The sequence below is a fragment of the Eucyclogobius newberryi genome, unplaced genomic scaffold (genome assembly GCF_026437365.1).
Source record: "Eucyclogobius newberryi isolate DKJ021-1_F unplaced genomic scaffold, fEucNew1.0.hap1 SCAF_6, whole genome shotgun sequence".
Lineage (NCBI taxonomy): Eukaryota > Metazoa > Chordata > Actinopteri > Gobiiformes > Gobiidae > Eucyclogobius > Eucyclogobius newberryi.
In genome coordinates this window covers 29,936,821-29,959,510 of record NW_027316278.1, presented here as the reverse complement: position 1 = coordinate 29,959,510, position 22,690 = coordinate 29,936,821, and the positions used below count along the sequence as shown (strand labels likewise).

The 22,690-nt window shown below is 44.5% G+C and overlaps 1 protein-coding gene across 1 annotated transcript in view; it reads right to left on the bottom strand.

The window, feature by feature from the left end:
* The window catches only part of ndufaf2 (NADH:ubiquinone oxidoreductase complex assembly factor 2), a 39,283-nt gene extending 16,599 nt beyond the window's left edge, over positions 1–22,684 (bottom strand). The window contains exon 1 of the mRNA XM_072432700.1: positions 22,471–22,684. Coding sequence (XP_072288801.1) covers positions 22,471–22,585 — 115 coding nt within the window. The 5' untranslated portion in view covers positions 22,586–22,684. The remainder of the gene's footprint in view (positions 1–22,470) is intronic.
* Positions 22,685–22,690: the final 6 nt, after the last annotated feature.

The following is a 22,690-nucleotide window of genomic DNA, read 5'->3' as shown; positions in this document are numbered from 1 at the left end:
TGGACGTGTGCGATGTGGACGTGTGCGATGTGGATGTGTGCGATGTGGACGTGTGCGATGTGGACGTGTGGACGTGTGCGATGTGGACGTGTGCGATGTGGACGTGTGCGATGTGGACGTGTGGACGTGTGCGATGTGGACGTGTGCGATGTGGACGTGTGCGATGTGGACGTGTGGACGTGTGCGATGTGGACGTGTGCGATGTGGACGTGTGCGATGTGGACGTGTGCGATGTGGACGTGTGCGATGTGGACGTGTGCGATGTGGATGTGTGCGATGTGTGCGATGTGTGCGATGTGGACGTGTGCGATGTGGACGTGTGCGATGTGGACGTGTGCGATGTGGATGTGTGCGATGTGGACGTGTGTGATGTGGACGTGTGGACGTGTGCGATGTGGACGTGTGCGATGTGGACGTGTGGACGTGTGCGATGTGGATGTGTGCGATGTGTGCGATGTGGACGTGTGCGATGTGTGCGATGTGGACGTGTGCGATGTGGATGTGTGCGATGTGGATGTGTGCGATGTGGACGTGTGCGATGTGGATGTGTGCGATGTGGACGTGTGCGATGTGGATGTGCGCGATGTGGACGTGTGCGATGCGGATGTGTGCGATGTGGACGTGTGCGATGTGGACGTGTGCGATGTGGACGTGTGCGATGTGGACGTGTGCGATGTGGACGTGTGCGATGTGGACGTGTGCGATGTGGACGTGTGCGATGTGGACGTGCGCGATGTGGACGTGTGCGATGTGGACGTGTGCGATGTGGTCGTGTGGACGTGTGCGATGTGGACGTGTGCGATGTGGACGTGTGCGATGTGGACGTGTGCGATGTGGACGTGTGCGATGTGGACGTGTGCGATGTGTGCGATGTGGACGTGTGCGATGTGTGCGATGTGGACGTGTGCGATGTGGACGTGTGCGATGTGGACGTGTGGACGTGTGCGATGTGGACGTGTGCGATGTGGACGTGTGCGATGTGGACGTGTGCGATGTGTGCGATGTGGACGTGTGCGATGTGGACGTGTGCGATGTGGACGTGTGCGATGTGGACGTGTGCGATGTGGACGTGTGCGATGTGGACGTGTGCGATGTGGACGTGTGCGATGTGGATGTGTGGACGTGTGCGATGTGGATGTGTGCGATGTGGACGTGTGCGATGTGGACGTGTGCGATGTGGACGTGTGGACGTGTGCGATGTGGACGTGTGCGATGTGGACGTGTGCGATGTGGACGTGTGCGATGTGGACGTGTGCGATGCGGATGTGTGCGATGTGGACGTGTGCGATGTGGACGTGTGCGATGTGGACGTGTGCGATGCGGATGTGTGCGATGTGGACGTGTGCGATGTGGACGTGTGCGATGTGGACGTGTGCGATGTGGTCGTGTGCGATGTGGACGTGTGCGATGTGGACGTGTGCGATGTGGACGTGTGCGATGTGTGCGATGTGGACGTGTGCGATGTGTGCGATGTGGACGTGTGCGATGTGGACGTGTGCGATGTGGATGTGTGCGATGTGGACGTGTGCGATGTGGACGTGTGCGATGTGGACGTGTGCGATGTGGACGTGTGCGATGTGGTCGTGTGGACGTGTGCGATGTGGACGTGTGCGATGTGGACGTGTGCGATGTGGACGTGTGGACGTGTGCGATGTGGACGTGTGCGATGTGGACGTGTGCGATGTGGACGTGTGGACGTGTGCGATGTGGACGTGTGCGATGTGGACGTGTGCGATGTGGACGTGTGCGATGTGGACGTGTGCGATGTGTGCGATGTGGACGTGTGCGATGTGGACGTGTGCGATGTGGACGTGTGCGATGTGGATGTGTGCGATGTGTGCGATGTGGACGTGTGCGATGTGGACGTGTGCGATGTGGACGTGTGCGATGTGGACGTGTGCGATGTGGACGTGTGGACGTGTGCGATGTGGACGTGTGCGATGTGGACGTGTGCGATGTGTGCGATGTGGACGTGTGCGATGTGGACGTGTGCGATGTGGACGTGTGGACGTGTGCGATGTGGACGTGTGCGATGTGGACGTGTGCGATGTGGACGTGTGCGATGTGGACGTGTGCGATGTGGACGTGTGCGATGTGGATGTGTGCGATGTGTGCGATGTGGACGTGTGCGATGCGGATGTGTGCGATGTGGACGTGTGGACGTGTGCGATGTGGACGTGTGCGATGTGGACGTGTGCGATGTGTGCGATGTGGACGTGTGCGATGTGGACGTGTGCGATGTGGACGTGTGGACGTGTGCGATGTGGACGTGTGCGATGTGGACGTGTGCGATGTGTGCGATGTGGACGTGTGCGATGTGGACGTGTGCGATGTGGACGTGTGCGATGTGGACGTGTGCGATGTGGATGTGTGCGATGTGTGCGATGTGGACGTGTGCGATGCGGATGTGTGCGATGTGGATGTGTGGACGTGTGCGATGTGGATGTGTGCGATGTGGATGTGTGCGATGTGGATGTGTGCGATGTGGATGTGTGCGATGTGTGCGATGTGGACGTGTGCGATGTGGATGTGTGCGAAGTGGACGTGTGCGATGTGTGCGATGTGGATGTGTGCGAAGTGGATGTGTGCGATGTGGATGTGTGCGATGTGTGCGATGTGGACGTGTGCGATGTGGATGTGTGCGATGTGGATGTGTGCGATGTGTGCGATGTGGATGTGTGCGATGTGGATGTGTGCGATGCGGATGTGTGCGATGCGGATGTGTGCGATGCGGATGTGTGCGATGCGGATGTGTGCGATGCGGATGTGTGCGATGTGGATGTGTGCGATGTGTGCGATGTGGATGTGTGCGATGTGGATGTGTGCGATGCGGATGTGTGCGATGTGGACGTGTGCGATGCGGATGTGTGCGATGTGGACGTGTGCGATGTGGATGTGTGCGATGCGGATGTGTGCGATGTGGATGTGTGCGATGCGGATGTGTGCGATGTGGATGTGTGCGATGTGGATGTGTGCGATGTGGACGTGTGCGATGTGGACGTGTGCGATGTGGACGTGTGCGATGTGGACGTGTGCGATGTGGACGTGTGCGATGTGGATGTGTGCGATGCGGATGTGTGCGATGTGGACGTGTGCGATGTGGACGTGTGCGATGTGGATGTGTGCGATGTGGACGTGTGCGATGTGGATGTGTGCGATGTGGATGTGTGCGATGTGGATGTGCGCGATGCGGACGTGTGCGATGTGTGCGATGTGGACGTGTGCGATGTGGACGTGTGCGATGTGGACGTGTGCGATGTGGATGTGTGCGATGCGGATGTGTGCGATGTGGACGTGTGCGATGTGGACGTGTGCGATGTGGACGTGTGCGATGTGGATGTGTGCGATGCGGATGTGTGCGATGTGGATGTGTGCGATGCGGATGTGTGCGATGTGGATGTGTGCGATGTAGATGTGTGCGATGCGGATGTGTGCGATGTGGACGTGTGCGCTTTTTCCGCGCCGCTTTGTCTTTGATTACACGTGTCGGGTGAGGGACGGACGAGGGACATTTTCAAGTGTAATTGAAAATGTGAAAATTGTGATGGACTTTGGACTAAATGGGACGTTTTCTTTTCGTCTTTTTCTTGTTGCTCTATTATTTGCTGGATGTCTACTGTTTTTTTCCCCTCTCTCTTAGTCTTGTTTTCTTTTTTCATTGTGTTTGTTTAAAAAACTTGAAAATTTAAAATGTTTGAAATGAATTTGAATTGCATTTTTCTCTGTTTTGGTTGGTTATCAAAGTTACTGCAGGTTTTTTTTTTTGCAGTGTGGCAGGATAAAACGGCCTTGTTATCATGAGAGGTGGTCCCATATGGATTCTTTTCCTTCAGCTGATATTAGAGGTGGGAAATGACTCTCTCAATATTTAACAATTCAGACGATATTTTAATAATGCATCAAGAATGTCTTCGAATGTGCCTGAATGTCTTGGTTGAGGTTTAAATCTCGCACAACACGTGAATGGACCATACAATTATCTAGAAATGTGCAAAAATATCACTTGTTCGGTGGAGTATACTGTATTAGAAGTCTCTTTTTGAGGTAGTTTTCAATAACGTTTTAATCATAGAAGATAAACTTGATATTCCACAACAACTTGCAGTATTATACATTTTACCAATAGCAAGATTTTACAACAGCATAAGTTGATAAGTTCACAAATAAACTTTTCACTTTCCCGAAATAAAACAATACACAAGATGTAAGTATTTATGTGTATATTTATATATTATACTCTGAACTGTGTTGTTTTTGTACTGTTTAAATGGGCAAATAAAATGGGAAAAGACATCCACTCGTGCGCGTTTTCATCCCACCGGATAAAAAGCTTTCAAATAATTTGATTGTGTAAACTTACTAACTCGCTAGACTGTTTAAAAAGACTAATCTGATACAAACGAGGGCACATAGAGACCGGAGAAGATAAAACTAAACAAACCACAAAATATCGGTGCCAGATATCGGCGGAATTGTCAATATCGGCGGAATTGTCAATATCGGAGCAATACCACAAAGAGGGAAAAACCTTCCAATATGGCCGTTACAAATAATAGTAGCAACAACAACAACAACAGCAACCATCCTTAGTCACACATAAATGATCTAGTTCAACAGTTGTGAATTTGATATGAAAACACAACTTTATTGCCATTTTTATTGGAATATTAACGCCCCTTTCATCTCGAAGTATAGTTATAATCACATCAATGTCGCGCAACAAATTTTTCTTTTTCTTTCCGACACATTGCCTGGACATCACAGCTTTGTCTTGGCTTGTTGCATCAGTTGTAAATAGATAAAGTCGCTTGAGGGACAGCCGTGTACCAGCGATGGGACGTACGCTCAGACTGATGCGTCTTTAGGGAGCGGATTAGGCCTCAGTTGGTTAATTGCAGTAGAGAATGAATTATTAACCCGTTAACCATTTTTGCAGTTCTTGCACACACCAATCAAGCTATTAGTCATTTTTGCTTTATCTGGATTTGTATTAAAACGAACATGGCATGCCAAGTGGCCTGTAGAGACTGATTATTCCAGGAAGAACTGGGAGTGGAAATGTCATAATAGTACGTATTCACAATGAACCCTGAATCCATGTTGTTTTTTTGAGAAAGGAAATGTAAATGTTATCATATTAGTATAGTTAACATCCGTTTTTCATCAACTAGTTTATTTTATTAACCTTTATTTTACGCACCAATTTTACGCATTGGGTGCCCCGGGGGAAAGTGGAAAAGCACGCAAATTCTGAAAACATTTACACATTTCAGGAATATTTTTTAAACAGAGCAAAATTTTAAAAAGGACAGACAATTTTTGTAGTATTCTTGCTTAACAATCGCAATACCAAAATGTTTCTATAAATAAAGCAATAAACGAGTGATTCCCATGCAGTCTGGAGATTGTTTATGAGCTCTATAACTGCACCGTTTCTTTAAATTCATTCTTATTAAGCAATCTGGTCCTTGACAAATAAAAAACAAATCTAAAAAGCCTGAAATGACAGAGGCTAAGATTGGATTCAAATCATCCAAAATGGTTTATGTTTATGGTACATCTGTGTTAAAGTGTACAAAACACAGATCTGAGTTTGGTACAGGGTCACGTGACATGCTACAGTGGTGGAAAAACGCCGGCCTGGCGCTTTGGCCCCGCCAGGCTAAAGCGGCGGGGCCAAAGCGCTCGCTCCCCGACATCTTTATGAAGACAGAGTGAGCCTATAAGCTTCACCCATGCAAGGGCAAACAGGTACCCACTCACTCTCCTCCTCACCCCCTCCCCTCTGGAAAAAAATATGGAGGAGCATGTGTGATGGCCGTAACCATGGTAACCCATTCGCCCCAGAGTCTAGTGACGTATGGATGAGGTTTAGAGGGAAAAGGCCAGAGCGGTTTGTCCGTTTTTGTCCAAGTTTCCCGTCATGCGCATATACAAACACGTTTGTTATAATATTGCCATATCCAAAGTCTCGCAAGTTTACAATTTACGATAACAAAATGCACACACATTCACATGATACTTTTTTTTTAAAGCCTACATCAACATTTAGATTTGATTGACTACTCAGAACACTTTATATACGACAGGTAAAACAGCACCTTCTACAAGCCGGCCAATAGGGCGCGTGTTTGAGCTGCATTAAACAGAACGCTGAATCTTTAGAAGTTTCATCCTCGTACTGTCCACAAAGGCAGCTACCAACAGCAGGGATCGAACTGACAACCATATAGTTAGTGGCTGAATGTTTAGCAACTTGACTACTGTAGTAAAATTAGGGATGATTAGCGATATACCGGCTAACATGTTTCTTATGTTTTTCTTGAAAAGCAGTACAGCAACCATCTCTCTGGAAGCCTTCAGTCACCATAAATCACTCTTTATTTGGTTGATACTGTATTTTAAATGTGTAATGTACAATAGAAATAATAATTTCTTCAGGTCAGCTTGAAAAACGACTATCAACTACTAAAATAACCGTTAGTTGCAGTCACAGTGAAAAAGAACAACCTATTATACTAAACCTGGAAAAAAATGGAAAAGTTTATTTGTGAACTTAACTACAACTTTACTTTGTGTTCCATTTTACAAATACTGATATCGGCCACAACATCGCGACAAATATCAGACATCGTATCGTCTGAAAAGTATCCGCATCTGACCGTAAAATACATCTTTGCTCATCACTAACACCTCATGTTGTCTCCTCCATCCATCTTCTGTCTGCACCTGGAGGTCCTTCGTGAGGCCTTGGACCTCCCCCTGCCCCTCCCCCTACACCGCCCCACACCCCTGCGGTTCTCCCCTGTGCCCCCCGAGCTGATGTCCGTCGTCCCGTGCTGTCCGCCCCTTTACACTCACCTCCATCGCTCTCCTCCACCCCCCATCCACCCAGCGTCGCCCGCACTCTCATTCCATTAACCTGCCTCCACCTCCGCTGCCGCCGCCGCCGCCGCCGCAACCTGTCCCACCCACTCATTTCACCCTCTTTCTGTCACAAATCCTCCCTTCACGTTAGCTCCTTCTCTCCCGTCTCCCCCAGTATAATTTCAGCGCACATGTCAGCATCCCGGTTGTTCTTTGTCACTCACTTTGCAAAGCCCACCTTCTCCCTCCGCCCACCGTAAGTCTCCCTCCTTCAGTCTTTGCCCGTCCTGGTTTGGCTCTGCCTGTCGCCTGTATTCAAATGTTGGGGGGGGGGGGGGGGGGGGGGGGGGGGGGGGGTGCGCCCTACTGCCGATGTCAGTCTTCCCGCCTCGGATGTGTCCAAAACACAGTGGTGCGCAGTAACCAGCCCTAACCATGAGTCAGTGGAAGGCTGCGATCACTACGGCCGATTCGGTAAATAATCGCTATTCGGTCGGTAAAGCCAAGAGTCAATCAACCCACCTAACTTAGCCTTCAGTCTGCAAACGCTTGTCATTGAATACCGGTACAAGTCTAATGCCGTGCTGTGGAATGCTCCAGGAAAAGCACTAACATCGCCAAAAAGACAAGCAGAATCAGACTCAGAATAGGGTTTATTGCCATTTGTCGATGAACAAAATTCACAGACATAGGAACATGGGAAGTCTTGCCCGGAGGATGGTTCCACCCTCGCCCGAGTACATATTGTATGCGTTTGTGGCATTGGGCAAGACACCAATGACTTCATCTGGGGATTGTTCGATTTATACCACACAAAACGTGCAGGAGAAGGAGCGAGTGAAGGTGTAGCCAGAGGTCAACAACTCAGGACAAAAACAGTAACAGGTTGTGACCATTGAGGCCTACTAACTGTTTAATGTTTCCAGTTTTCCAGTCGGATTGAATACAACTAGCGTTTGTCCCAATCAAACAAACGTATTACTCCAAACCACATCGAACAGGCTGTAGACCTCTCCATCGAGAACCCCAGCATAAACTGTTTAAACGAGTAATTTAAATTCGATTGATGGCACAGCGTAAATACAACACAATTTCCCAAAGTCAAGAAAAACATTGTTTCTACCTCACGTCCTCAAAAAAACACATGTCCAAGGTGCAAAGAACTCATCCCACCGACTGCGGAGGGGCCATGTTAAAGAGCTCATCTTAAAAGCTGGACTGAGGCCCATTTGCCGCATGGTAAAATTAAACATGCGCGAGCGTTCTACATCTATCTTTTCAAATGCCTTTTTAATGAAGTAGTTCCCGCGTACACAAACAAACGCACACTTGGCACCTTCTATCCGACGCAACGAGCTAAATGCACTTGCCTCGCCTGTAATGATTCAACAACCTTCATTTAAAGTGAATTAGGAAAGCGTCTGATCCATTAATATGATTTAGCGTGGCCGCTTTGGACATGGCCGCGCGCTGGTAAACGCGGCAGTTTTCCTCCGGTAGGACGGCCGCGCGCTTATCGCCCCCTGGGGACGACTTGTGGCAGGATAAACAGCCATTTGGACCCTCGCCTCCCTCCGCTGTGACTCTTTCCGTGGAAATATGCAACTTGAATGGAGGCTCTGATGACACGTCGCCATCTGTTGTTGTGTTACGGCGTTATAGGGGCATGGAGAGGAGGTAAAAACACACATTTACTTCAAAAAAACACGCGCAATTGTTCTCGTTTAGAAAGTCAGCCGTGATCAATTTGTGTTCATGAATGCGGTCGGGTAGTATTTTGTTACAGGTCGTTATGTTAAAGTTGATGTATGTATTGTTGGTGTATTGCTGTTTGGCATAGTCTATAATTATCAGATACACATTTAAAAAGAACGCAACTGTGCCGTCGTTTTCCAAGCATGGATGTAAAGTGCAAATATGACCGTTCATTCACTTTTAGCGCAATACTTGACGTTCAAATGCCCATAATTACAGACATTGTAAAGAGCTTTTCTCACCAAACGTCACAATTTGCCATGGTATGTATTTTTATTTCTAAAACTGTACGACTACAAAACTACAGAAGGGTATCATACAAAAAGTAGAGTTCAGTCTAAAGTTAGCACAAAGACTGCAATTATTTAGATAACTCTCTGCAAAGAACTAAATATTCTGTCTTTTTCCTGAGGACCTCGGAGTCCGAACTGTACTTTGGTGCTAGGTCGTGGAGAGACCTGCCTGTAAATATGCCCTAAAATGAATGTGATTCTTTTCTTAGTTTATTAGTTCATATTGTTTCAAAACTAAAACAAGTTCGGTGACGGTTTATGGACAAAAAAACTGCTCTGGAGAAGTCCCAATTTTGTCTGTAGAAAATTCAAACCTGGCGATTTGTGAGAATCAGAGAAGAGGATCTCGCAAAACACTCCATGTTTTTGATGGTCGGCACTAGATCATACACTCCTATGCATGTCTCGCAGCAGAGAATCTTTGCTGGCCCAGCGTTTAAAAACACGGCGTGGGGCGCTCGAGATCCTGTGTTCGACTCCCGCTACAACCCAAAATTTATTGAGGGATTAATTTATAGATTGACAGGATCAGATGAACAGGTGAGGAAACATTTACATACTACAAAAACTTAGGGTTAGGGGTTAGGGGGTTAGGGGTTAGTGGTTAGGGGTTAGAGTTATTTACTTTATGGTCAAACACTATCTTTGAGCAGACTATACAACGTGTGAAGTGGAACAGACTGTAATGCAATCAAAAAAAGCTTTTTAGAGAGAGAAAATGATTGCCTGAGCTGCATCAGCGGGATCGGTCTCGGTCGCCGCCATGTTGGATTCAGATTCAGTCACTTTCGCCCCCCGATTTGGTATATTAACTAGTGGAAACTGTTACTGTCTATCATAAATGTTTTGTAATGAAGAATTTTGACAACAACAAAAAAGAAAAAAAGAAACTAGTGGAATTCTGACTTCCGTGAGTTAGGAGTGTATGATCTAGTGCGACCTGTTTTTGATGAGGGGGGCATCAAGAGCACATGGTTTAAACACTGTGGTTGTTGTTTCTGTTGCTATGAACCCGTTGGTCAGCGTTTGAGTGCATGAACCTGTGTAACAGCCACAGGTTGGGGCCGGAGCAGAGTGCCAGGGAAACAAACAAACAATGGCCAAAAGAAGACGGATGGTGATAAGACAAGTCAATGCATCTTTTCTCAATGCATCTTTTTCTCCGTAGCAGTGAGGTCTCATCGAATCAACACAGAGACAGGAAAACAAGGCTTTTCAACAACTTTTGCATGTGTAAATGTGTTTTTATGTATTTTTATTGAATGTTTTATTTGTGTTTTAGTATCCTGTGTTTGTTTGTCGTTTATTCTGTGTTGTGTTTAAACCCACGAGAACTTTTCTCATTGGGTTTTCCCTGTATGAATAAATAAAATGAAGAAACCTCTGAATACCTCTCCACTCTCTCCCCCGCACGAGAAAAGGACCGATAGATTAACACTGCACGGCACGCTCCAAAAATGAATGGCTCTAAAAATACATCCTTTTCAACGCAACATGAAAGGAGACTGCCTTTTCCCTGTCCAGTATTGAGCAGCCATTGATTCCAAGACAAAGACAACACCTCCTCAAAGAGTTAAGAAAAATACCAATCACGCAGGCAATTATTTTCAAATGTGCCTGCAGCGGGCGATAATGTCAGCGCGCCTCGCTCCCTAAATAAAGGGAGGCGTCAGCGCGGCAGGCCCGAAGACGGATGAGGCCACGGGCACGGGCTCGCTTTCATCCCGGGCAGCGCGGCACGGCGAGCGCCATGTGGCGAGAGGGAGGAGCCACGAGTGGGCGGGGCTACAGCACGGACCACAGCAGCCGACACATACAACATGTACCATAGTGTGGAGGAGGACACGACGAACACTGATGGGAGGTGTAGAGAACAAGTACTCATGTTAAAGTTGTGGTTTTGGAGTATTTGTAAATACCGTATTTTCCGGACTATAAGTGGCACCGGAGTATAAGTCGCACCAGCCAAAAATTAGAGAAGAAGTAATATATATATATAAAATATATATATATATATATAAAATATATATAAAATATATATATATATAAAATATATATAAATTATATATATATATATATATATATATATATATATATATATATATATATATATATATATATATATATATATATATATATATATATATATATATATATAATATTGTATATTATATATATAATATTGTATATTATATACATATTATATGTATATATATATATATATATATATATATAAAATATATAAAATATGTATATATATATATATATATAAAACTAGTGTTTTTTTGTTGGTAATCTAGGAAGTCTAAAGTTGAAGTCTAAAGTTGAAGTCTAAAAAGTGAAGTCTAAAGTTGAAGTCTAAAGAGTGAAGTCTAAAGAGTGAAGTCTAAAGAGTGAAGTCTAAAGTTGAAGTCTAGAGTGAAGTCTAAATAGTGAATTCTAAAGAGTAAAGTCTAAAGAGTGAAGTCTAAAGAGTGAAGTCTAAAGAGTGAAATCTAAAGTTGAAGTCTAAAGAGTGAAGTCTAAAGTTGAAGTCTAAAGTTGAAGTCTAAAGAGTGAAGTCTAAAGAGTGAAGTCTAAAGAGTGAAGTCTAAAGTTGAAGTCTAAAGTTGAAGTCTAAAGAGTGAAGTCTAAAGTTGAAGTCTAAAGAGTGAAGTCTAAAGTTGATGTCTAAAGAGTGAAGTCTAAAGTTGAAGTCTAAAGAGTGAAGTCTAAAGTTGAAGTCTAAAGAGTGAAGTCTAAAGTTGAAGTCTAAAGAGTGAAGTCTAAAGAGTGAAGTCTAAAGAGTGAAGTCTAAAGAGTAAAGTCTAAAGAGTGAAGTCTAAAGTTGATGTCTAAAGAGTGAAGTCTAAAGAGTGAAGTCTAAAGAGTGAAGTCTAAAGAGTGAAGTCTAAAGAGTGAAGTCTAAAGTTGAAGTCTAAAGAGTGAAGTCTAAAGAGTGAAGTCTAAAGAGTGAAGTCTAAAGAGTGAAGTCTAAAGTTGATGTCTAAAGAGTGAAGTCTGAAGTTGAAGTCTAAACTTGAAGTCTAAAGAGTGAAGTTTAAAGTTGATGTCTAAAGAGTGAAGTCTAAAGAGTGAAGTCTAAAGTTGAAGTCTAAAGAGTGAATTCTAAAGAGTGAATTCTAAAGAGTGAAGTCTAAAGAGTGAAGTCTAAAGAGTGAAGTCTAAAGTTGAAGTCTAAAGTTGAATACTAAAGAGTGAAGTCTAAAGTTGAAGTCTAAAGAGTGAAGTCTAAAGAGTGACGTCTAAAGAGTGAAGTCTAAAGTTGAAGTCTAAAGTTGAAGTCTAAAGAGTGAAGTCTAAAGTTGATGTCTAAAGAGTGAAGTCTAAAGTTGAAGTCTAAAGAGTGAAGTCTAAAGTTGAAGTCTAAAGAGTGAAGTCTAAAGTTGAAGTCTAAAGAGTGAAGTCTAAAGAGTGGAAGTCTAAAGAGTAAAGTCTAAAGTTGAAGTCTAAAGAGTAAAGTCTAAAGAGTGAAGTCTAAAGTTGAAGTCTAAAGAGTGAAGTCTAAAGAGTGAAGTCTAAAGAGTGAAGTCTAAAGTTGAAGTCTAAAGTTGAAGTCTAAAGAGTGAAGTCTAAAGAGTGAAGTCTAAAGAGTGAAGTCTAAAGTTGATGTCTAAAGAGTGAAGTTTAAAGAGTGAAGTCTAAAGTTGAAGTCTAAAGAGTGAAGTCTAAAGAGTGAAGTCTAAAGTTGAAGTCTAAAGTTGAAGTCTAAAGAGTGAAGTCTAAAGAGTGAAGTCTAAAGTTGAAGTCTAAAGAGTGAAGTCTAAAGAGTGAAGTCTAAAGTTGAAGTCTAAAGAGTGAAGTCTAAAGTTGAAGTCTAAAGTTGAAGTCTAAAGAGTGAAGTCTAAAGTTGAAGTCTAAAGAGTGAAGTCTAAAGTTGATGTCTAAAGAGTGAAGTCTAAAGTTGAAGTCTAAAGAGTGAAGTCTAAAGTTGATGTCTAAAGAGTGAAGTCTAAAGTTGAAGTCTAAAGTTGAAGTCTAAAGAGTGAAGTCTAAAGTTGATGTCTAAAGAGTGAAGTCTAAAGTTGAAGTCTAAAGTTGAAGTCTAAAGAGTGAAGTCTAAAGTTGATGTCTAAAGAGTGAAGTCTAAAGTTGAAGTCTAAAGTTGAAGTCTAAAGAGTGAAGTCTATATAATAAAGTCTAAAGTCTAACTACAGTAGGTGGCGGTAATGTAACACCGAAGAACAAGAAGACCGGCAACTAAAAATATGATGATCCACATTGCGCTGCCATGGCGACCGCATACACTATCCACACATTGAAATGAATTGAGTGCCAGGACACGGCTTTTCTTTCACGTGCTCCTCAGACTGCTCTGGTTTTGATGTTGCTATGGGGCCGGCCGGCGTGAGGAGAGAACTCCGCTCTGCTCCAACTTCTGACGCTCTCAATAGAAACCTGTCCTGGCCCGGCTTCAAAGAAGAGGAGAAACATCAAGAAGGAAGCGCACAGAGAGCTCGGAGTCAGCCAACAGACAGAACGCATCAAACTGACGCGGAATCGCTTCAGTTCGAGGTCCGTGGTTCGATGGGATATAGTTTGTGTTCGTGTGAGACGGGAAGAGGCTGAGCGTTGCCTGCAGTTCTGATGAGGACTTTGTGTGATTTCTATTCATGAAAGGAAGTGTATCATGTTGTTTCCTCATTTTATTTGTGTACAGTCTAATATTGCTATTTTTCTACAACTTATATTATTATTCGTTTTGTTTTTGGAGTGTTTTAAAGAGTGTTAATTGAGCTAATGTGTAGTAATGTCTAGGGTTGTGTTCAAAATATTGATACAGCGATATAAATGTGACTCCGTATCGAGTCCGTGACAATATTATTGTCACGGACTCGATACGGAGTCACAGTATCGATTTTTGTTTTTATTTTTTTGTGGCCCGTAGGCTTTAAACGAGGTGGAACTGTACTTCATCAATCTGATGTTTTGTGCCGCGCTCCTCTGGGCCGAGGTGAGAAGGAGCTGTGGATCAGAGGCTGATCTGTGCAGAAGATGCAGCTGCAGCATGTTCAGACCAGGCCGATTGTTTGGCAAGAAATATGCAATACTTTACTAGAATGTGTTCCTTATATTTCTATTCGGATCAGTTGGTTGGATGTATGAAGTTATTAGAGCAGAATGGATTTATAAAGAAGTGCTTTGTGGATAAACATGACATTTCATACATTCTCTTATCCAGTCAAAACATTACCCATTTGGTACATTTTTAAGACCTTTTTTCAGAAATGTATCGGGTTACATATCGTAATGAGGAAATTGTATATCGGAATATACAAGTATCGAGATACGTATCATATCGTGACCCCTATATCGGAATATATCGTATCGCTAGTCATTTCCCCTACGGATGGATCACATTTGTGAAAGTCTAAATTCAACAACAACAACTCGAAAATATTAACAAAAATTAAAATATTGTCACAAATATGAAAAAAAATGAAAAAAGAAAACTAGTTATATCATAAGAATGAGACTGACTGACAAATAAATACATTCCTGCCGTTTGTGTATCGGGAATCGTGGAACGCATCCCATTACCACCTCAGCCTTAGCCAAGCGCACGGGGAGAATCGCTTACGCCCCAGTTTTCTGAGGTTAACGGAAAAGGGAGAGGATGAAAATGGGAGCGCTAAAGCGTGGCTAAAGGTGCGGGATGGACCGAGGCAGCAGAGGGGACGGCCAAACCAATAGAAGAAGTGGGGAATATCGAGGTGTAGTAGTGTAGTACAAGTCCGAGGGAGAAAGCCCTGCAGCTCATGCCTGCGGGCGCACCGTGCACGCACGCCGCGCACGCACGCCGCGCACGCACGCCGCGCACGCACGCCGCGCACGCACTCCGCCCATCAGTTTAACATGGGAAAGAGCCCGCTTTACCAAGACATATGGACTGAATAATGCACACGCTTTATTTCCACACTAATGCATACACAGGAGCAAAGAGGGAGAGACACTTTGTTGTAACGTAAAGTTTTATGTCCGAAGCTGGTCGCAAATAAGACAAGAAGTAAAAAAGTGATGGATTTAAGTAGTGTCCATCTTGATTTGATTATATTTTGATTATGTATTGCTATTATTTCAAGCGCAGCAGCATTTTTTTCCTCTCATTTCAAGTTAGAAAACAAGATATTTTATGCCTGTTCCATTGGCAATCTTTCTTTAAAGTAGTCAAAACGTAAATACTACTTATTTCAAGCATTTATTAACACGTTGTCTTGTTTTAGATGGTGTTTTTTCCAGTGTGCAAAGGACTTCAAAGTAGCAATGTCAAAATGTTTCAGTTAATTTATTATTTAGTCCACAATATGATCGTAAAAAGTAATACTAAAAGGACAATTTTAGAAGCAAAAATAAGTCATCTCAATTCAATATGCTTCAAAAATGTAAACCTAACTTAAGTTCTCTATCTGTCAGTTTATGTCGCACTAACTTTTCATGGAATCGTGATCTCATTCCTGTGATTCTGGTCAAATCGCCATATCGTGAGTCACACCTTTTCTCTTGAACGCAGCTCTACACGCAAACAAAGACACAGCAAAGATATTACCATGACATGCGATTTTAAAAAAAGAAAAGTGTCATTCATATATTGTAGTCTTCAAATAGAGCGGTGGTTCTAATACGTTTTTTCTCCAAGTAGCGCCAAAGAAAAGATTTGGCTTCACGAGCGGCACCAAATCTAAATCAAGATTTTAACCAAACGATTCCAAGTCTCGATTAGGAAAGAAAGAGAAAGAGAAAGAACCATTGTATAAAAAAATAAGTATTTTTAACTGAGAAATTACTCAAGGGAGAACAAAACTGAAGAAAATGTACTTTAAACGAAGTAAACAACGGAACTGACGAGGTTTCCGCACACCACTAGTAACATGCGCACCGCAGTTTGAGAAACATGATGGAATAGTAATGTTTGATATCCCTATTTAGTCTCAAAATCAAACTGTGTAGCAATTTTAATACATATGTGCCCCTCCCCCTTATGTATCATAGAAAAAGCAAAATAGAATATTAGGAGAGTTAAAATATCAAAGCTCTAAAGATTTTGTTAAAACAGGTTGAAAAAAATGAAAGAAAAAAAAATAGGAAAAAATATCCTATGAACTTGCTTCGATCTAAGAGTCCTGTTACGCATCCTTTCTGTCATTATTTTTGAGATACAAAGCAAAGATGGAGTTTTATAGTGTTTTATTTTTGTCCAGTTTTAGTATAATTTGACCATAGTAAACAACAGCTCGTCTGCTGGGGGGAAAAGGAAAAGTGTGTTGTGTTTCATTTGAATATTCTGACAGCCAGGGGTGGTGCAGCAGCCTTGTAATAAATTATAAATATGAGGTGGGCGCAAATGGCTGAGGAAAGGTGAAGCACAAAGTCAAACGGAGTGGAAAGAACAGGATTTGCAGCGCGCCCGAGGTCTGGCTGCTCACGAGGAGAGCAAAGGAGGAAAGGAAAAGGCAGAAGCATTTTCCCGTGGTCAGATTCAAGTCAGGGCGGGATTTACTCCTTTAGCTTCTTCCTCTCTGTCCAAAGATGCTAAATATGATCTTTGCAAAGTATTTCTGCAAATAACCTGTGACCACCTTCACCAAGTGCTCTTCACCGTGAGGCATTCAGCAAATTAGATGAGAGTGAATTGCTTTTCTGTCCATATAACAACTGTAAATAAGAGTATTATTTTTATTAAGAGTATAGTAAGAGTTTCTTTTTATATATATATATATATATATATATATATATATTTTTTTTTTTTTTTTTTTTTAAATAAGAGTTGTTTTTTGTTTTTTTAGTATAAGCGTTTTTTTTTTAGGAGTTTTTTCTAAGTTATCTGGGGTTTTATTTTGTTTTTATTATCATATTATTACTTCTGTGCCTAATCTGTTTCTGCACCTAATCTGTGTTGCAACACTGGAATTTACCCTTTGTGGGACAAATAAAGGTTAAGATAAGATAATCTTTTTATAGGCAAAATGTCAGACTTAAAACAAGCAAAAAGCAAAGATTGTGCAAATGTAAAAAGAGCCAAAAGAGAGAACAAAATGAGATTTGCCTTGTCAATAAAAGCACATTTCTCTCATTTGTCGGTCTCTCGTTTTTCCTGATAAAACGGGTTAAAGTTTCACCTCTGACTTGTGGCCTATTGTCAGCTCTAACCTCTGACGAGAGACAAGGGGGAGAATAAAACGATCACTTGATATTACTTCATTATCCCTTGTGATCACGGGGAAACAAAGAGATAAACAAGCACTGGCAATAAACATAAAAAGACCAAAACGTCTGGCACGTTATTTTTCTATAAAACTGCACCAAGAATAACTTCAGAGAGAGATTTGGCTTTCAAACTACACAAAAAACCATAAATCAGTCTATTTCACACATAAATAAATGGGACCAAAATAAACCAAGCGAGATCCAGCCGCTCTTATTCTCATGATTAAACATCCATCCATCCATTTTCTGCCGCTTTATCCAGGTCCAGGTCGCGGGGGCAGCAGTCTGAGCAGGGACTCCCAAACTTCCTTCTCCCCAGACACTTCTCCTCTAACTCCTCCGGGGGGATCCCGAGGCGTTCCCAGGCCAGCCGAGAGACATAGTCTCTCCAGCGTGTCCTCAGCTGGCTCCTCTCGACGTGGAGGAGCAGCGGCTCTACTCCGAGCTCCCCCCGTGTGGCCGAGCTCCTCACCTTATCTCTAAGGGAGCGCCCAGCCACACGGCGGAGGAAACTCATTTCGACCGCTTGTATCCGCAATCTTGTTCTTTCGGTCACTACCCAAAGCTCATGACCATAGGTGAGGGTAGGAACGTAGACCGACCGGTAAATCGAGAGCTTTGCCTTTCGGCTCAGCTCCCTCTTCACCACAACGGTCCGATGCAGCGACTGCATCACTGCAGCCGCTGCACCGATCCGCCTGTCGATCTCACGCTCCATCCTTCCCTCACTCGTGAACAAGACCCCGAGATACTTGAACTCCTCCACTTGGGGCAAGGACACCCCACCCACCTGGAGAGGGCAAGCCACCTTTTTCTGGTCGAGAACCATGGCCTCGGATTTGGAGGTGCTGATTCTCATCCCAGCCGCTTCACACTCGGCTGCAAACCGTCCCAGTGCATGTTGCAGGTCCGGGTTTGATGGAGCCAACAGGACAACATTGTCTGCAAACAGCAGAGATGGAATCCTGAGGTCCCCAAACCGGACACCCTCCGACCCGTGACTGCGCCTAGAAATTCTGTCCAGAAAAATTATGAAATTATGAACAGAACCGGTGACAAAGGGCAGCCCTGGCGGAGTCCAACATGCACTGGGAACAGGTCTGACTTACTGCCGGCAATGCGAACACAGCTCCTGCTCCGGTCATACAGGGAACGGACAGCCCTGAGCAAAGGGCCCCGGACCCCGTACTCCCGGAGCACCCCCCAAAGGACACCCCGAGGGACACGGTCGAAAGTCTTCTCCAGATCCACAAAGCACATGTGGACTGGTTGGGCAAACTCCCATGAACCCTCGAGCACCCGATGGATGGTATAGAGCTGGTCCAGTGTTCCCCGACCGGGACGAAAACCACTCTGCTCCTCCTGAATCCGAGGTTCGACTATCGGTCGGATTCTCCTCTCCAGTACCTTGGAATAGACCTTACCCGGGAGGCTGAGGAGTGTGATCCCTCTGTAGTTGGAACACACCCTCCGGTCCCCCTTCTTGAACAGAGGGACCACCACCCCGGTCTGCCAGTCCAGAGGCACGGTCCCCGACTGCCACGCGATGTTGCAGAGACGTGTCAACCAAGACAGTCCTACAACATCCAGATACTTTAGGTACTCAGGGCGGATCTCATCCACCCCCGGAGCCCTGCCACTGAGAAGTTTGCGAACAACCTCAGTGACATCAGCTTGGGTGATGGATGAGCCAGCCTCCGAGTCCCCGGTCTCTACTTCCTCTTCGGAAGACGTGACTGAGGGATTAAGGAGATCCTCAAAGTATTCCTTCCACCGTCCGACAACATCCCCAGTCGAGGTCAGCAGGCCTCCACCCGCAACGTAAACGATGTTGGTGAGGCACTGCTTCCCCCTCCTGAGGCGCCGGACGGTTTGCCAGAATTTCTTGACCGATAGTCCTCCTCCATGGCCTCCCCGAACTCCTCCCAGGCCTGGGTTTTTGCCTCTGCGACAGCACGAGCCGCGGCTCGCTTGGCCTGCCGATACCCATCGATGACCTCCGGAGACCCACAAGCCAGAGTGGCCTGATAGGCCTCCTTCTTCAGTCTGACGGCATCCCTTACTTCCGGTGTCCACCACCGGGTTCGGGGGTTGCCGCCACGACAGGCACTGGAGACCTTGCGACCACAGCTCCGAGCAGCCGCATTAACAATGGAGGCGGAGAACATGGTCCACTCGGACTCAATGTCCCCAACCTCCCCCGGGATATGGGAGAAGCTCTCCCGGAGGTGCGAGTTGAATACCCTACTGACAGAGGGCTCCACTAGACGTTCCCAACAGACCCTCACAATGCGCTTGGGCCTGCCAAGTCTGTCAGGCTTCCTCCTCCTTCCAACTCACCACCAGGCGGTGATCGGTTGACAACTCTGCCCCTCTCTTCACCCAAGTGTCCAAGACACGCGGCCGAAGGTCAGATGACGCGGCCGAAGGTCAGATGACACGACAACTAAGTCGATCATTGACCTCCGGCCTAGGGTGTCCTGGTGCCATGTGCACTGATGGACACCCTTGTGCTTGAACATGGTGTTCGTTATGGACAATCCGTGGCTAGCACAGAAGTCCAATAACTGAACACCGCTCGGGTTCAGATCGGTGAAGCCGTTCTTCCCGATCATCCCTCCCAAGGTGTCACTGTCATTGCCCACGTGGGCGTTGAAGTCCCCCAGTAGAACAACTGAGTCCCCGGTCGGTGCACTGTCCAGTACCCCTCCCAAGGACTCCAAGAAGGCCGGGTACTCTGCACTGCTGTTCGGCCCGTAGGCCGCCACAACGCGTCCCCCACCCAAAGGCGGAGGGACGCGACCCTCTGTATCTACCTGCGTTGCAACAATGAAAGTTCCCCATGTGGGACAATAAAGGAAGAAGAAGAAGCAGCAGTAGAAGAAGCAGTAGAAGAAGCAGCAGTAGAAGAAGCAGTAGAAGAAGCAGTAGAAGAAGAAGAAGCAGAAGAAGCAGTAGCAGAAGCAGTAGAAGAAGCAGAAGCAGAAGAAGCAGTAGCAGAAGCAGTAGAAGAAGCAGAAGCAGTAGAAGAAGCAGAAGCAGAAGAAGCAGTAGCAGAAGAAGCAGAAGAAGCAGTAGCAGAAGCAGTAGAAGAAGAAGCAGCAGAAGCAGTAGCAGAAGAAGCAGAAGAAGCAGTAGCAGAAGCAGTAGCAGAAGAAGCAGAAGAAGCAGAAGCAGTAGCAGAAGAAGCAGAAGAAGCAGAAGCAGAAGAAGCAGAAGCAGTAGCAGAAGAAGCAGAAGCAGAAGAAGCAGAAGAAGCAGAAGCAGAAGCAGAAGAAGCAGAAGCAGTAGCAGAAGAAGCAGAAGAAGCAGAAGAAGCAGAAGAAGCAGAAGAAGCAGAAGAAGAAGAAGAAGAAGAAGAAGAAGAAGAAGAAGAAGAAGAAGAAGAAGAAGAAGAAGAAGAAGAAGAAGAAGAAGAAGAAGAAGAAGAAGAAGAAGAAGAAGAAGAAGAAGAAGAAGAAGAAGAAGAAGAAGAAGAAGAAGAAGAAGAAGAAGAAGAAGAAGAAGAAGAAGAAGAAGAAGAAGAAGAAGAAGAAGAAGAAGAAGAAGAAGAAGAAGAAGAAGAAGAAGAAGAAGAAGAAGGCCCGTATCAGTTTTATCCTTCTTCAAGACATCACAATAAAATACAGAAGTTGAAACCATAACCACATTTAAGTGAAGCCTTATCTCTCTAGTTTTCATCAACAGCAAAATTTAAAATTTAAAAAATTGTTCTCTTTTTCTTACGTAAAGACACCCAGTACATGTCCCAGGACCCCAGTTTGAGATCAGCGCTGCAACGTCACCAAAGGGCAACATCCAGCCACATACTGCAACAATCTATGAAGGTAATTCCACTTAAGTCAGAAAAGCCGTGCGTGTGAACATGTCCTTGGACTCTAAACTCGGGAGATGAGAGCGGGAAGGACACACAGCGCCGGCGTCCTACCACAGATTAGACACATCCTCTGCTCGGCTGGAGCCCTGCACACAGCAGCCGGGCCACGTCCCAGTAGGAAAAGATGATGACCTCCTTTTGAATCCTCACCACGCGCAAACTAATCTGTACATCTCCAGCGGTCGGCGCACGCACGCACACACACACACACACACACACACACGCACGCACGCACGCACGCACGCACACACGCACACACACACGCACACACACACACACACACACACACACACACACACGCACACACACACACACGCACACACACACACCCCTCTTTGAAGTCGAAGATGTGTGTAAAATGTGTCCCGTAAGACGCTGTCAAAGTTAGTAAACCAATATATTTCAAATTCAGGAATGGATGCAACTGGAGGCAAAAGTAAAGTGGAACATAATGTGATTTCATTGGAAAAACTTTGATTAGCTTCAGAGTGTGAAGTAAAATGTGAAAAATCAAGGGGTGTTTGGCAAATGAAAATCACTCAGATGCAAATAAGTCGTATCAAAGAGGAGTGTTTTACATGATTTGTTTTTGTAACAGGAGTGGACCGTTGGATACTTTAGAGCATATCTGAAGATGGCAAAATCATGAGTCGTTGGTTTTACTGGACAAAGTTTGTTTAGGGCTGATCGGTATGGCAACAATGTCCTCTATCTGAGAGAAATGTATTTCAAACGAAAGTACATGTACGTGAAAGTGGATTTTCTAAATAGTTTTTCCATGATAAGGCTTAATTTAGTCTTTGTTTAGTGAGTGTGACATGTAAATTAAGACATACGTTTTTGGCTTCATTTAACTGAAATTACTGTGTAAAAAAAAAAGTTATATCCCAATAGTATTAATATTGCAGTACGTAACAGTTGTATTGCATATCACAATATTATCCAATATCCTGCAGCCCTAATGTTAATCCAACAATAATTTATCATTTTATCTACATATGGATTTGGCACCAGTTTCACTTTTTGTTGAGCTCAAATACAATTTTAAGGCAAGAAAATAGTGTGTCCATACTTTGCAATAGGAAAGCAAACTTTGTTATAAAGACTTAAAAAGTATTAGCATTTAGATCTGACTTAACCATAGAACATATTTTATGGTCTATTTATTTTTGCCTCCTCCATTCATGTTTTTTTTCACATTCTGATGACATAGCATTTTCCCTCTTTGGCAAAACCAATGCAACTACATGTCATCCTAGTCATAAAAATATATATTAGTGCATTACAAACTGCAACAGCGTCCTCTAGTGGGTACATTTGCAGATTACAGGTCGATAAGGTGAAGTAAAAGTCACTTTCAACACAATCTGGAAACAAGATACGTGCGACGATATTGAAATAATGACAAATGACATGGCAGCGAGGCATAAGCGCAAAGAAAAGTAATAATAGCAGAGCAAATAGTTTGTTTACCTGTCCATGTCTTCTGTTTGGGAATGATATAGTATTTATTTCCAAAATGATCCGTGCCAACGTGCTCACGTACGACTCCAAATGTCCGGCGTAATGCGCCTGCTAATCTGTTCATATTTATATAAAACGTTATTCGTATTTTGAAGGTAATTTGTCTCTATGTCTGTAAACTATGTCCCCTTGTTTATGCAAGTGCGCACGCCGGAGAACGGGGAAGCAA